The sequence below is a fragment of the Agelaius tricolor genome, unplaced genomic scaffold, assembly GCF_023055355.1.
Source record: "Agelaius tricolor isolate 1412-34295 unplaced genomic scaffold, bAgeTri1.0.p SCAF_20, whole genome shotgun sequence".
NCBI lineage: Eukaryota > Metazoa > Chordata > Aves > Passeriformes > Icteridae > Agelaius > Agelaius tricolor.
The window spans coordinates 9,796,617-9,809,145 of NW_027269280.1; the positions used below are offsets into that span (position 1 = coordinate 9,796,617).

The following is a 12,529-nucleotide window of genomic DNA, read 5'->3' on the forward strand; positions in this document are numbered from 1 at the left end:
GTCACCGCGACGGGGAGGGGAGGCCCGGCCCGGCGCCCTCCCCGCGCCCTCCTCCCAGCCCTGGTGAACCCACTCCTTACCAGCCCCCTTGCCCGCGGCCCCGGGACTCTCCGGACCCTCCAAACCCCCCGGGACCGCCCGGCCCGGGACCCCCGCACCCCCCGGCCCGGCCCGGCCCGGCCCCTCCGAACCGGCGCCCGCAGCGACGCGGCTCTTCCGCGCCCCGCCCCCCGCCTCCCATTGGCTGCTACAGCACGGGCCCCGCCCAAGGAGGCGGGACCTCACGGCTCCCGCCAATCCGCGCACACAGCCTGCCCCCACCGCCTGCCAGAGGATCCGCGCTAACCCCGCCTCCCCTCCCCGCCTCACGCACTTCGCCTCGCCATTGGATAGAAGCGCTGTCCCTCAACACAGATGGGCGTGCCGATTGGTCCGAGGTGGCGGGGGTGGGCTCTGGGGGAGCCAAACGGGGGCTGCCATTGGCTGTGCTGAGGCCCCGCCCCAAGGTCAGGCAGGAGAGGAGCGGTCACCGGGCAACGGCGGAACGCGGGCGGGAGCGGCTGGGGGACCGAGGGGAGCGGGCCCGGGACCCCGCGGTGCTCCCGGGCCAGGACAGCCGCTTCTCCCCGGGCCGCACGGAGAAGAACAGGGTCTCGCTGTGCGCAGACCCTGCTGGCGGTAGGAACAGGTCGGGCCCGAGTGCAGCCCAGCCGTGCCCTGGCACAGTGGGTGCCGTGAGGGGCATCCAGCAGCGCTGGCTCTCCAAAGGTCCTGCAGGACACGAAGCCTGCCAAGGTCAGCTCTGCCAGCTCTGCTGCTTTTGGAGGGTCCCGCTCCAGCCCAGTGCTCCGCTGGTTTCAGTGGAAAGCAGCCCTGCAGCAACACAGCTTCAACCCCCAATAAGCAACAAGGCAGGGTGGGGTCAGAGGTGGAGAGTGAGATTTGTGTCAGTGCTGAGCAGGCAGAAAAACGAGAGCAGCAGCAGGGAGGATCCCCAGCTGGGTACAGGCCTCTGTACCAATAACTCTGGCCTGAGCTGAGCACCAGTGACAGGCTGGACTGCAGGGAGGAAACAACTGGACATTTCCCCCACCTCATTTCATTCAGATTTAATGTGGGTTTTTTTTCACGTGAGCACCAGCTCCAGCAGTAACAGAGCAGCTTTTGCTCTCATGCTGGACTGCACAGCTCTGGCAGAACAAGAGGACAAGGCAACAGTAAAGCACCAATGTGAGTGAGAATCATGGAACAAAATGCAAACAACACATTTATACTTAAACATTGTCCTCACGTGTAAAGAGCAAGAAGTGCCAATTCTGACCTCCTGGAAGGCCTTGGTGACAACCTGGGCCAGTGTGGGACAGCAAAGTGTGGCTGATGAGATGGGCTCTAGTTTCCCCCACTGATTCCTCAGACCCTGAGCACAGCAGTGGGGGTAAAGTGGCCAATCCTGGCCACACAGGCCACTGTTAACTCGATTTTCAGATTAAATCTCGCCTTATTTTAAGAGGCTTCCCTTAGACTCCAGGGCAGTTCCCCCAGTTTGCTGAGATTCGCCTCTCTGGATCTCCCACGTGCTGCTGAACAGCATTCCTGCTCCCGTGTCAATCCTCAACCCTCTTGTCTCCATCTAGTGTCCAAACCACATCTGGGCTCTCTCCCAGCCCAGTGACACCTGCAGCCTTCACAGCTTGCACATCACTGTGCCTACATCCCAAACACAGCTGATCAGGCCGGGATTGACACCAGAACTGCCAACCCCTCCTCTGAGAAGGCCACAGTTGTTTCCTGTCCCTCCAATTTTACCCCAGGTGGAGAAGAGCTGCTGGATTGCCTCAGTGGGAAGCATAGGGAGAGATCTGAGAGCTTGGAGTGAATCACAAGGATCCTCACTCACCTTCTCAGGTTTTAATAATGTCAGGTTATGCTTGCTTCCTGTCAGTCCCAGAAATGAGCAGAAATTCCCCTCAGTGCAGGCTCCTGGCTGGCTCCAGCTCCACCTGCTGGAGTGGGTCACGGCTCCATCCTGCTGCTGCTCAAGGTGCAATAAAATCATTTCTGGGGGCAGAATGATGCTCTTAACCTTGGGTGAATGTGAGTGTTTCCCTCAGCATGGGAGCTACCAAACTCCCAGTAACCCTAGCAGCTCCTCACTGCAGCCTCCCTCCCCAGGGAGCAGTGGCTGCAAACCCACATCACCCACCCCATGTCCTTTATCCACCTCCATACACACAGAGCTGCTCTTTCCCACCTCAGCAACTGAAGTGGAGGAGCTTTGGAGGTGCACAGGTCCCTCAGCAGTATCCCACAGATCCCAGATTTGTTTCAGAGCACTTATTTGGTGACACCATGGCACTGCTGTGAGCACCTCACAACCCTCAGCCACACAATTATGGATCTACTCAGCACCACCTCATCACCACGAGCTGCCAAAATCCCTGGACAGATCCTTGTGTGTCACAAATCCCATCCAGCTGGGACCAGGGCAGTGTTTTCCTCACCTCTGTGCTCATCCTCCCTCATCCTGCTTTGTCAGAGGAGTCCATAAGGTGTTGGTGGCACAAAGCAAGGACAGCAGGGAGACACCAAGGCACATCCTGTGCATGGAGGCAGAGGGAATGGAGCTCATTTCCTGGAGAAGGGAACCTTTGGGAGGGCCTCAGCAGCCTCTCAATACCTGCAAAGAGGAGGTGGCCATGAGGGCTGGGCCAAGGTTTGCGCTCACGAAAAGACACAAAATCAAATTAGAAAAGCTCTGACTAGATAAAGGGAAAATTTCCACCCTGAGGACAGTGGAGCAGTGGGAAGGAGGCCAGAGAGGCTGTGCAGCCTCTGTTCCTAGGGGTTTCCACCACCTGACTGGACCTGCCTCAAGCAGGTCAGACAAGGGATGTCCTGCATTCCTGCAGGCACGAGCACAGGTGGGATGGAGCAGGACTGCTCTCAGCAAAGGTCCCTGTCAGGCCCTCAGACCCCAACTGCCCCAGCCAGACTCACCTGGGACCCCACCCCAGCAGCACCCCCTGTCCTGGGAGCTGCACAGCCCCTGCCTGTCCCCACAATGTCCCTGTACCTGTGCCCGGACAGGCCCTGCACTGCACTGGGGGCACTCCTGTCTCCTGCTGCTCCAACCTCCCAGCTGGATTTCCAGGCAGCAGGAACCTCCTCTGACACCCCTGCACATCACGGGGTGCTGTTCCCACCAAGGCTCTCCTGCTCTGGTGCCACGGGGTGCGCCCTGAACCAGGAGGTCACTGCTCCCAGCACTGTGGTCGCCTCTGGCTCCTGGCTTGGCTTCCAGCATGGAACAGCCCCATCCTTTGTTTCCAGACATGGAAAAGCCCAGGGTCCTGGTGGGCTTGGCCTCAGGCAGACTAAGGCTGGATGTACATCCAGAGGGACACTTGGCATCACTTCCAGGGGGGTCTGGCTGTGCAGCCACCTGCTGCCTTGGCATTCCTGGGCACAGGAGATCCGGACACGCTGTTGGACCGACCCCTCACCAGAGGGCCCTGGGGGGCAGCAGGGGTTGTTGGAGCACTCTGGTTCTTCCACCTTTCTGTGCCGAGGCTGGAAGAAAGGCGAATCCTGTCCGGGGGGGTGCTCAGCCGGCTGACAGACTGGGAGCGTGCTCTGCCAGGAGCAGCCCAGCCTTTGGGGCCAGCATCGCTCCCGGGGTGTCTCCAGGCACACAACTTCTCCCTGTGGCCGGGCTCGGATGTGGCCGGGGGCGCGGAGGCCGGGGGATGGACGGCTCGCAGGGGAGCGCCCCGGCGGTGTGGGGAGACGCCGGGCTGGCTCTGGGGGACGGGCGGGGGGCTCCAGAGCAGCGAGTGGAGCTTGGCTACATCTTCCTTCCTCATCCGCGGAGCTGCCCAGGCAGGACCCTGCGGACTGGCACCGAACAGGGACTCGTCACAGAAGGACGGAGCGTGGCTTCGGGACCTTGCAGGGCGACAAGCGGAGAAACACGGGCTGGTTACAGCGGGGGAAGGCAGAGGGGGAGCCGAGGGGCTCCGCAGGGCACCGACGCGGGGCAGCGGAGGGAGCGCCCCGCGGCACGGCTCACCTGCACTGGCTGCCGGGCCGGGAGCCGCGCGCTGAGGGAGCCGCCGGAGCCGCCCAGGGCGGCGGGAAGGCGGGCGGCGGCGGGCGGGCCCCCGCGGGCCGGCCGAACAGCGACTCGTCCACGAAGGACGGCCGCACCCGGCGGCGGCCCCGGGGACCCCGCGGAGGGCGGGCGGCGGCAGCCGAGCCACCACCGGCCGGGGCCGGACCTGCCGCCCGCATGGCCGCGGCCCCGGGGCGGGCTTGGACCGGGCCGGCCCCTTCCGCCCCCTTCCGTCCCCGCCCCCGACACGTGGATCCGCCGCCGGGACCAACATGGCGCCGCGAGCTCGCCGCCAGCCCCGCGGAGCGCCGGTACCGGCGGGAATGGGACGGGAATGGACGGGACGGGGCGGGAGCGGGGTGGAAACGGGCTGGGCCCGAGCGAGGCGTGTCCCTGCGCCCGGTACTGCGGCCCCGGTGTCCATGTGCCGCTGTCCTTAGTGCCAATGTCCCCTGTGCCTGTATTCCTGGTACGCGTGTCCCCAGTACCAGTATCCCCACGACCAGTGTCCCAATGCCGCTGTCCTGAGCACCCGTGTCCCAGTACCCGTGTCCCAGTACCCTAGTCCCCAGTACCCGTGTCCTAGTGCCAGTGTCCCAATACCCATGTCCCAGTGCCTGTGTCTCCAGTATCCACAGTCACCAGCACTGCCATGCCGACAGTGCAGAGCTGCAGTGACCTGACCCATCACCACAGCCGTATCCCCCACTGTCCCCAGGTGCCTGTGCCTGCAACCCCACTGCCCTCCTTCCCTACGGCCACCGAAGAGGACGATGGCGCCGACGCTGATGCTGAGCTGGACACTCAGGCCATGGTGCGGGCCCAGAACCAGAAGAAGAAGAAATCCGGGGGCTTCCAGTCCATGGGTGCGTGTGAGGCAAGGGACAGCTGTCCCTGGGACAGGGACTGTCCCCTCCTGCCCATGCCCCCTCACTTGTCCCTGTTCCCCCAGGCCTCAGCTACCCTGTCTTCAAGGGCATCATGAAGAAGGGCTACAAGGTGCCCACACCTATCCAGAGGAAGGTGAGCCTGGGGAGCGGTGGGTCCCTGTCCCAGGGGGTGGCAGTGGGACAGTGACGATGACAATGGTGTCCCACAGACCATCCCTGCCATCCTGCGTGGCCGGGATGTGGTGGCCATGGCCCGGACGGGCAGTGGGAAGACAGCCTGTTTCCTCATCCCCATGTTCGAGCGGCTGAAGGCGCCCAGCCAGGCTGGGCCACGTGCCCTCATCCTCTCACCCACCCGGGAGCTGGCCCTGCAGACCCTCAAGTTCACCAAGGAGGTACAGGGGACATGGGGATGAGTGGGAACAATGGGGACAATGGGTTTGGTTCTACATCCCACCAATATGTTTATTGCTTGCCCTGCAGCTGGGCAAGTTCACTGGCTTGAAGACAGCCCTAATCCTGGGAGGAGACAAGTAAGCTGTCCCCATGTCCCCTCCAATCCCTGCTTCCCTGAGCCTCCCCAAAAACCTGGTGAGGGGCTGAGCTGCCCGGTGCCACCCCAGCCTCTCCCTTCTCTCACAGGATGGAGGACCAGTTTGCTGCCCTGCATGAGAACCCTGACATGTGAGTGGGGCACAGGGAGGGGACCCAGTGGGGAAATGGCCACCAGCCATCTGGGAACATCACTGGTGTTTAGAGCTGGTGTGCCTGATGGGCATTCCTGGTGTTCCCTTGGAGCAACTTCCTGTGGGACAACTGGGTCTCTCTTGTGTCATCTTTGGGGTGGATTTGGGACCTGCTCCCAGGATGGTGTGGGGACACTGTCTCCCCCTTGGCCTGGTCCTGTCACTGTCTCTGTCCCCACAGAATCATAGCCACCCCTGGGCGCCTGGTGCACGTGGCAGTGGAGATGAAGCTGAAGCTGCACACCGTGGAATACGTGGTGTTCGACGAGGCCGACAGGTCAGCAGGGCTGTCCCCAGGGCTGGCAGTGTCCCCACACGGGTGAGAGGCCCAGGGAGGGACTTGCCATGTCCCATATCCCCTCCCTGCAGGCTCTTTGAGATGGGCTTTGCTGAGCAGCTGCAGGAGATCATTGCCCGGCTCCCAGACTGCCACCAGACCGTGCTGTTCTCCGCCACGCTGCCCAAGCTGCTCGTCGAGTTTGCCCGGGCTGGTGAGGACCTGGGGCAGGTGGCACTGGGGACAGGGACACGGCACAGCCCCACAGCCAGGCCAAGCCTAGCACTGGGAAAACCAGGCTGGATTAATGCTGGGCCAAGCGGGTGTCCCCAGCAGGACACCCCTGAGTGGCCCATGTCCTGTGTGTCACCACAGGCCTCACTGAGCCCATGCTGATCCGCCTGGATGTGGAGTCCAAGCTGAGTGAGCAGCTCAAGGTGAGATGGGGGAATTCAAGAGGGGCTTTGTGCCCCCTACCCGCTGCAAGCCCCCTGCTGCCGAGGAGGGGACGAGGGTGGCAGTGGTGGCACGGGGCTGAGCGCTGTCCTCGTGCTGCAGCTGGTGTTCTTCCACGTGCGTGGGGATGACAAACCGGCCGTGCTGCTCCACCTGCTCCGCAGCGTGGTGAAACCCCAGGACCAGACAGTTGTCTTTGTGGCCACCAAGCACCACACGGAATATCTGAGGGAGGTGAGTGGCATTTGGGGGTGCCCATGTGGGCTCTGCAGCCGTGGCAGGTCCCTGCTGGAATCTCTCCCTCTGTTTCACTGGGTTGAAAGAGAAATCTCAGAATATGTCATCATGGAAGTGCTGCATCCATTCACCCCTCAGAGAGAGGAGGGAGCACTTCAGGATTTGGAGGTGCAGGTGGCCACTCTGGAGTCTCTGGCCCTGTCTCTCTGCTGAGGGCACATCCATCCAATCTTTTCTCCCTTTCCCAGCTGCTGACGGCACAGGGCATCCGCTGCACCCACATCTACAGCTCTCTGGACCAGACTGCCCGCAAAATCAACATTGCCAAGTTCTCCCAGGGCAAGTGCCCAGTGCTGCTGGTCACCGATGTGGCTGCCCGGGGGCTGGACATCCCCATGCTGGACAATGTCATCAACTTCAGCTTCCCTGCCAAGGGCAAGCTGTTTCTGCATCGTGTCGGTGGGTGCCAGTGCCCTCACTGTGTTGTGGTATTGAGGGACAGACTGGGGACAAAGCAGTGTCAGGGTCCCTGATGTCCCAGCTGGACTGTGAGGGCTCTTGGGAGCAAGATTGGTACCTTCCCTGTAGAGTTTCCCCTTGCTCCTTGCCAGCCATGTCCCCATGGTAAATGTCACGTGTGTAGACTACAGGGACACCGGGGATCCCTTGCCTGGGTGGGGCCAGGCTGGGCATGGTTTCCCATTCTCCTCTTGCCCGTGCCAGGTCGTGTGGCCCGAGCTGGCCGCAGTGGCACTGCCTACTCGCTGGTGGCTCCCGATGAGATGCCCTACGTGTTCGACCTCCACCTCTTCCTGGGGCGCCCACTCGTCCTCGCTGGAGCCCAGGAGATGCCTGCAGGTGAGGGGTGGCTGTGTGGCCACTGGGGTGTTCTCCTTGGCCAGTGCTGGAGTTTGTGGTCTTGTGGTGGGGAAAATGGGGTGTTGAAGGCTGTGATACACTCTGTGTGTGGTGGATGCTGGTTGAACTGTGCCGAGCTCCCTGGAGCTGTCAGCTCTGCTGTGAGAAATGCAGGCTGGGTGCCGGGGAGGTGACACTCTGCTCTGGGCTGCAGATGCTGGCGGGGTCCTGGGCCGTGTCCCGCAGAGCCTGGTGGATGATGAGGAATGCCTGCTGCTGACGGACCACGAGAGCTCTCTGGAGCTGCGCAGCCTGCGCCGTGTCGCCGACAACGCCCACAAGCAGTACCTGCGCTCCCGGCCCGGCCCCTCGCCCGAGTCCATCAAGAGGGCCAAGGACCTGGATGTGTCCCAGCTGGGCATGCATCCCCTCTTCAGTGAGTGCTGGGGGGATGCCGAGGGAGGGAACCCCATTGCCCTCCCCATGACACTGATCTGTGCCCCTGTCCCTGCCTGCCTTCCCCAGGAGCTCGCTTCGAAGACACCGAGCTGCAGAGGCTGAAGTTGGTGGATAGCATTAAAACCTACAAGTCCAAGGCGGTGAGTTGAGATGGATGGGATGGGATGGGATGGGATGCCCATGTGGCTCACTGGGAATGATGCTCCTGCCCTGGGGACAGACCATCTTTGAGATCAATGCCACGTCCCGGACACCGGCCAGCACCGTGATGCGATCAAAGCGGCGCCACGACCACGCCCTGATCGAGAAGTTCCAGCGTGGGCAGCAGGAGAAGCGGGCAGCAGCACTTAAAGGGCAGGGGATGTGCCCAGCCCCTCCCGAGCCCCAGGATGGGGAAGGAGAGCAGGAAGACCTCCAGGTAATTGGGTCATGGATGCAGGAACTGCTGCAGAGCCGCCTTAGCCTGGTGCTGGCAGCACCAGGGCCCCAGATTGTGCTGGGCTTTTGAGGTTGGTGCAGAGACTTGTGGGGATATTGGGAGGATGTGGCTCCTGAACCCTCCATGTCCCCATCCAGGACGTGTTCTCCAATGTGGGGGGCCAGAAGCGAAAACGGGGCCGAGGAGAAGATGGTCCCAGGAAAAAGCCACAGCAGCCGGCACAGCAGGCTGAGGACTTCTACATCCCATACCGGCCCAAGGACTTTGAGAGTGAGCGGGGGTAAGTTTGGGGGGGCTCCTGCTGCTGTCCCCTCCCAGCCTGTGTGGGGGCTGCTCTCATCACCCCCCTTGGCAGGCTGAGCGTGGGCGGCGAGGGCAGCGCCTTCGAGCAGCAGGCGGCCGGGGCCGTGCTGGATCTCATGGGCGACGAGAACCACAACCTCAACAAGAACAAGCAGCTGCTCAAGTGGTGAGTGGGCTTTGCCCATGGGCTGGAGGGGAATCAAGACTGGGGGTGGCACTGCTTGGTCCCACCACCCTTCTGTCTCTCTCAGGGACCGCAAGAAGAAGCGGTTTGTGGGGCAGACGGGCCAGGAGGACAAGAAGAAGGTGCGGACGGAGAGCGGGCGCTACATCAGCAGCTCCTACAAGAACAACCTGTATCCTGCCATTGACACTGCTGGAGCAGGGCTGGACCTGTGTGTCAGGGCTCCATCCCCTGCCAGGGCAGCAACCAGGGGAGGGAGCACAGTCTGATAACCACAGCACAGGGTGAAGTGAAGAGTCCCCCACATGTTCCCTTAACCCACCCAATCCAGCTATGAGAAGTGGAAGCAGAAGTACAAGGTTGATGAGCGGGATGAGGATGAGGAAGGGCCACGCAGCAGGGAGCAGTTCAGAGGGAAGCACAGGCGTGGGCACGGTGAGTACCCGAAACAAGCCACAGAGCCCTGCACAGTTCCCCTCAGCCTGGCTCTGAGCACAGCCCTGTCCCCTGCAGGCACAGGCCCTGGGCAGCCCCCGGCGCAGGGCAGGGTGCGCTCGGAGCTGAGGAACAAGCAGCAGATCCTGAAGCAGCGCAAGAAGGCGGCCAAGCAGCGCTTCCTGCAGAGCGGGGGCCTGAAGCGGCTGCGGGCGCGCGGGCGGCAGCGCGTGCAGGAGCTGCGGCTCATGGCCTTCGGCCGCCGCGCCGGCCCTGCCAAAAAGGGCAAGCTCAGGAAGAGGGTGTAGGGCACACGTCCCCTGGGCCTGGGCTGGGAGCTGGGCAAGGGGACAGTAAATATTGGTTGGTTTTGCATCCCAGCTTCTGTCTGTCCTTGCTCCAAGCATCGTGCCTGGGGTAATTCTTTCCCTAGAGACACAAGAAGAAGCAAGTGCTGTGCTGCATGGCTGGGTGTATTTTGATGTGACGCACCTTCAGAGATGCCAACAGCAGCTCCCTCCTCCTCATCCTCCTGCCTGGGGTGCTCTGTGCAGGAGGGAACCTCGGGAGTGCCCTGGCCCTGCCTGGGTGTGATGCCACCCCAGTGTGACTGTGCCACTGCCATCCATGTTGCCTCTTGACATGGGGTTTCCAGACTTGCAGGGAATTATCTCCAGCTCCATGGGTCCTGTGGCTCCATGCTGGCCCTGGCAGCCCCACCCCAGCCCCAGGAGCAGGCAGGTGTCCCCAGGGGCTATTCCTGGCCCCGAAGCAGCCTGGCACTCCTGTGGTGCTGTGGGTGTGTTCCAGTGGCACAGATGTCACCCAGGGCCTGCATGCAGAGCAACACCTGTGGAGATGGGAGACTGCTGCCACAGCCATCCAGGGATGTAAGTGCCCCTGTGTGTCCCCAGCCCCACTGTCCTGGGGAGAGTGTTGTGCTGACCATGTCCAGCTGGGCCTTTGTATCCTCCTGGGCTCTGTCCGTGGGGATCCTGAGCTGTGCTGTGGTTTGCTGGAAGAGGTTCAGCACAGCCAGCTTGATCTGCCCCAGCAGCAGGGTCTTCTGGGTGGCTGTGCTCTGGATGCGTGTCCAGCAGGACTCCTGGGGGACAGAGTGAGCTCCTGGCCACTGCCCTGTCTCCTTTGTGCCCCCTAGGCCATGCCTGAGGGACCCAGGAGTCCTGGCTGTGTATCCCCCCCATGCAGAGCTGCTGCTTTTTGGGCATGTGAGGATCCTCAGCTCAGCCCAGAAGCGTGCAGCCACCACACTGGGCATCTCCTTGTGCAGCACGCCTGGGGTCTGTACTGCCCCCTCCCCCTGGGGGTCCTGGGCCACCCCACATCCCCCTTACCCACTGGAGCCCATCCCGGCGGGCAGCCTCCAGGCGTGTGTGGAGCCGGGCCAGCTCGTTCCTGGTGCCCAGGAGCTGGGTGCTGCTCTCCTGACGGTACCGCTGGAGCTGTGCCCTGCCCTGGGCCAGCTGCTCCTGCCCGGTTTCTGCCTCCCGTGCCAGGGCTGCCCGCACCTCCGCCAGCACCCCGAAATGCACCAGCATGGCCGGCACGTCCTGGAACTGGGCAGTGGGAGGCGGCTGAGGCCGGAGGGATGGCCCCTCCAGGGGGCTTGGGGACACGCAGGGTGGCACCGCAGGAGCTCACCTGCCCCATCCTGGCCAGCACGTCCCGCAGGTAGTCCCCGAAGGGCCGGAGGCTCCGCAGGCGCCGGGCCAGGCGCTCCCGGTGCCGCAGCAGCCGCTCCAGCTCCCGCTGCAGCCGGGCGCTCTCCGCTCGCTCCGCCGCCGCCCGCGCCCGCTCCTCGCCCTCCCGCCGCAGCGCCCGCTCCCGCCGGGCCGCCACCGCCTGCACGGGGGCACGGGGTCAGCGGGGACCCTCCGGCCGGCCCGGCCCCGGCCCCCGGCCCGGCACCTTGAGGAAGGACTCGAATCTGAGCACGGCGTCGCGGTGCTGCTCTTGCCTCCGGGCCAGCTGCTGCCGGCGCTGCGCCAGGCGCTGCATCCGCTGCTGGAACTCCTGCGGGATGGCGGGGCGCCGGGAGCATCGCGCACGCTTGTGGGCACCTGAGGGGAGCTGGGGACACCCCTGCCAGCCCCTTGTCCCCACGGCACGCCTGCAGCACCCGAGGGGCTGGGGCCGCCCTCACCTGCCGCTGGTTCTGCAGCTCCCGCTCCGCCTCGGCCGCCTCCCGCCTCTTGAGGAGCACACGGGTGGATGGAGGCAGCGTGGCGGGGCCCCGCGCTGCCCCCGTCCTGCCACGGGCTGCGTGCAGCTCGGCCGGGCTGCGGAGGGAAAGCCTGGGCAGGGCATCTGCCACCGTGCCACGGGCAGGGCTGCCAGGGGCCGCCGCTGTGCCTGGCCCGCTCCCCCGGGTGCCAGGAGGCACACAGCCTTAGCCCTGCCTGCATTCATGCTCTTGCCCTCCCGCTTCAGCCTCCCCTATTTGGAGCCCCCCAGCACCAGTGCTGTTCCCTAGGGAAGGACAGGTGACACCACAATCTCAGCTTTCTTGTTAGACCCGGGGGAATCCCCCTGCATGCCCCCAGCCCGTGGCTGCAGTGTCCTCTCCTTCCTGACAGCCATCCCGGAGATGGGAACACCAGCCGAGATCACGGGGCACGCAGGACATTGCTGGCCTGGTGCCAGCCCTTTGGTCACTGCCATGGGGAGGGCAGGGGGGTGTCACTCACAGCAGCCGCAGCTTGTCCCGGAAAGCCTCTCGCACCCGCTCCTCCAACTCCGGGTCCATCTCGGCGGTGCCTCCTCCTCGCCCGAGGAGCTGGGGCCGGGACAGCCGAGGTGCTGGCAGCACAACAGAGTTGCCAGGGGCAGCCAGAGGCTCCCGCAGCTCCCGGGGATTTTCCTGGCTCGGTTCCGAGCGCCGCTGCGAGGGCGCGGTGCGGGGCACAGGGAATGCACCAGGGCTGCCTGCAGGGGGGCTCCCGCTCTCAAACCATCCCAACCTTCCACCCACACTCCGTTCCCTCCAGCCCTCAGATCCTGCTCCAGCCCCTCAGAACCTTCAGAGGCCACTGTGCACAGCCAGACCCCAGCACCATCCCCAGCCCTCCCTGTGCCCCCCGGTCTGCTCCAGCTCCCACTGTTCTGACACCCCA

At 63.8% G+C, this 12,529-nt stretch overlaps 4 protein-coding genes across 7 annotated transcripts in view; 1 reads left to right on the forward strand and 3 right to left on the reverse strand.

The window, feature by feature from the left end:
- The window catches only part of TPCN1 (two pore segment channel 1), a 42,328-nt gene extending 42,088 nt beyond the window's left edge, over positions 1 to 240 (reverse strand). Inside the window, exon 1 of one of the 2 annotated variants that reach the window (XM_071445477.1) lies at positions 81 to 240. The gene's annotated coding sequence lies outside the window, so the exon portion shown is untranslated. The remainder of the gene's footprint in view (positions 1 to 80) is intronic. The other variant, XM_071445478.1, reaches the window with a different exon arrangement.
- An 854-nt stretch (positions 241 to 1,094) lies between these two features.
- Positions 1,095 to 4,416, reverse strand: RITA1 (RBPJ interacting and tubulin associated 1). The gene is given in 4 exon segments (XM_071445493.1): positions 1,095 to 3,035; positions 3,074 to 3,945; positions 4,070 to 4,305; positions 4,308 to 4,416. Coding segments are annotated over 3 exon segments (849 nt in total). The 5' UTR covers positions 4,386 to 4,416; the 3' UTR covers positions 1,095 to 3,035; positions 3,074 to 3,410.
- DDX54 (DEAD-box helicase 54) lies at positions 4,344 to 9,770 on the forward strand. The gene is made up of 20 exons (XM_071445476.1): positions 4,344 to 4,422; positions 4,830 to 4,977; positions 5,064 to 5,134; positions 5,211 to 5,396; positions 5,485 to 5,534; positions 5,644 to 5,685; positions 5,929 to 6,024; positions 6,117 to 6,238; positions 6,400 to 6,461; positions 6,583 to 6,714; positions 6,966 to 7,176; positions 7,441 to 7,575; positions 7,790 to 8,011; positions 8,101 to 8,174; positions 8,255 to 8,452; positions 8,611 to 8,753; positions 8,829 to 8,942; positions 9,028 to 9,132; positions 9,292 to 9,395; positions 9,474 to 9,770. The coding sequence occupies exons 1-20, from the start codon at positions 4,384 to 4,386 to the stop codon at positions 9,701 to 9,703; spliced, it is 2,484 nt and encodes an 827-aa protein (XP_071301577.1). The 5' UTR covers positions 4,344 to 4,383; the 3' UTR covers positions 9,704 to 9,770.
- Positions 9,771 to 9,850: 80 nt separating this feature from the next.
- On the reverse strand, positions 9,851 to 12,273 carry CFAP73 (cilia and flagella associated protein 73). Of its 3 annotated transcripts, none has more exons than XM_071445491.1 (7): positions 12,104 to 12,273; positions 11,560 to 11,695; positions 11,325 to 11,429; positions 11,058 to 11,258; positions 10,751 to 10,972; positions 10,342 to 10,500; positions 9,851 to 10,264 (listed from the first exon to the last, which is right to left on the reverse strand). In XM_071445491.1, exons 1-7 carry the CDS (start codon positions 12,160 to 12,162, stop codon positions 10,217 to 10,219), a joined length of 930 nt encoding a protein of 309 aa, XP_071301592.1. In that variant the 5' UTR covers positions 12,163 to 12,273; the 3' UTR covers positions 9,851 to 10,216. The 3 variants fall into 3 exon arrangements, with proteins under 3 accessions (XP_071301592.1, XP_071301591.1, XP_071301590.1); XM_071445490.1 differs by having other exon boundaries at positions 9,851 to 10,245; positions 10,751 to 10,966; positions 12,104 to 12,272; XM_071445489.1 differs by having other exon boundaries at positions 9,851 to 10,245; positions 12,104 to 12,269.
- Between the last annotated feature and the right edge of the window lie 256 nt (positions 12,274 to 12,529).

Excerpts from the sequence above, each read along its gene's own strand:
- CFAP73 (XM_071445489.1), bottom strand. The coding sequence starts at position 12,162 with ATGGACCCGGAGTTGGAGGAGCGGGTGCGAGAGGCTTTCCGGGACAAG. Across the intron at positions 11,430-11,559 it reads AGCTGCAGAACCAGCGGCAG|GAGTTCCAGCAGCGGATGCA; the intron begins GTGAGGGCGGCC and ends GCCATCCCGCAG. Across the intron at positions 10,246-10,341 it reads CAAAGGCCCAGCTGGACATG|GTGTTGCTCTGCATGCAGGC; the intron begins GTCAGCACAACA and ends CCATCTCCACAG.
- DDX54 (XM_071445476.1), top strand. The coding sequence starts at position 4,384 with ATGGCGCCGCGAGCTCGCCGCCAGCCCCGCGGAGCGCCG. Across the intron at positions 5,397-5,484 it reads CCCTCAAGTTCACCAAGGAG|CTGGGCAAGTTCACTGGCTT; the intron begins GTACAGGGGACA and ends CTTGCCCTGCAG. Across the intron at positions 8,012-8,100 it reads GGGCATGCATCCCCTCTTCA|GAGCTCGCTTCGAAGACACC; the intron begins GTGAGTGCTGGG and ends TGCCTTCCCCAG.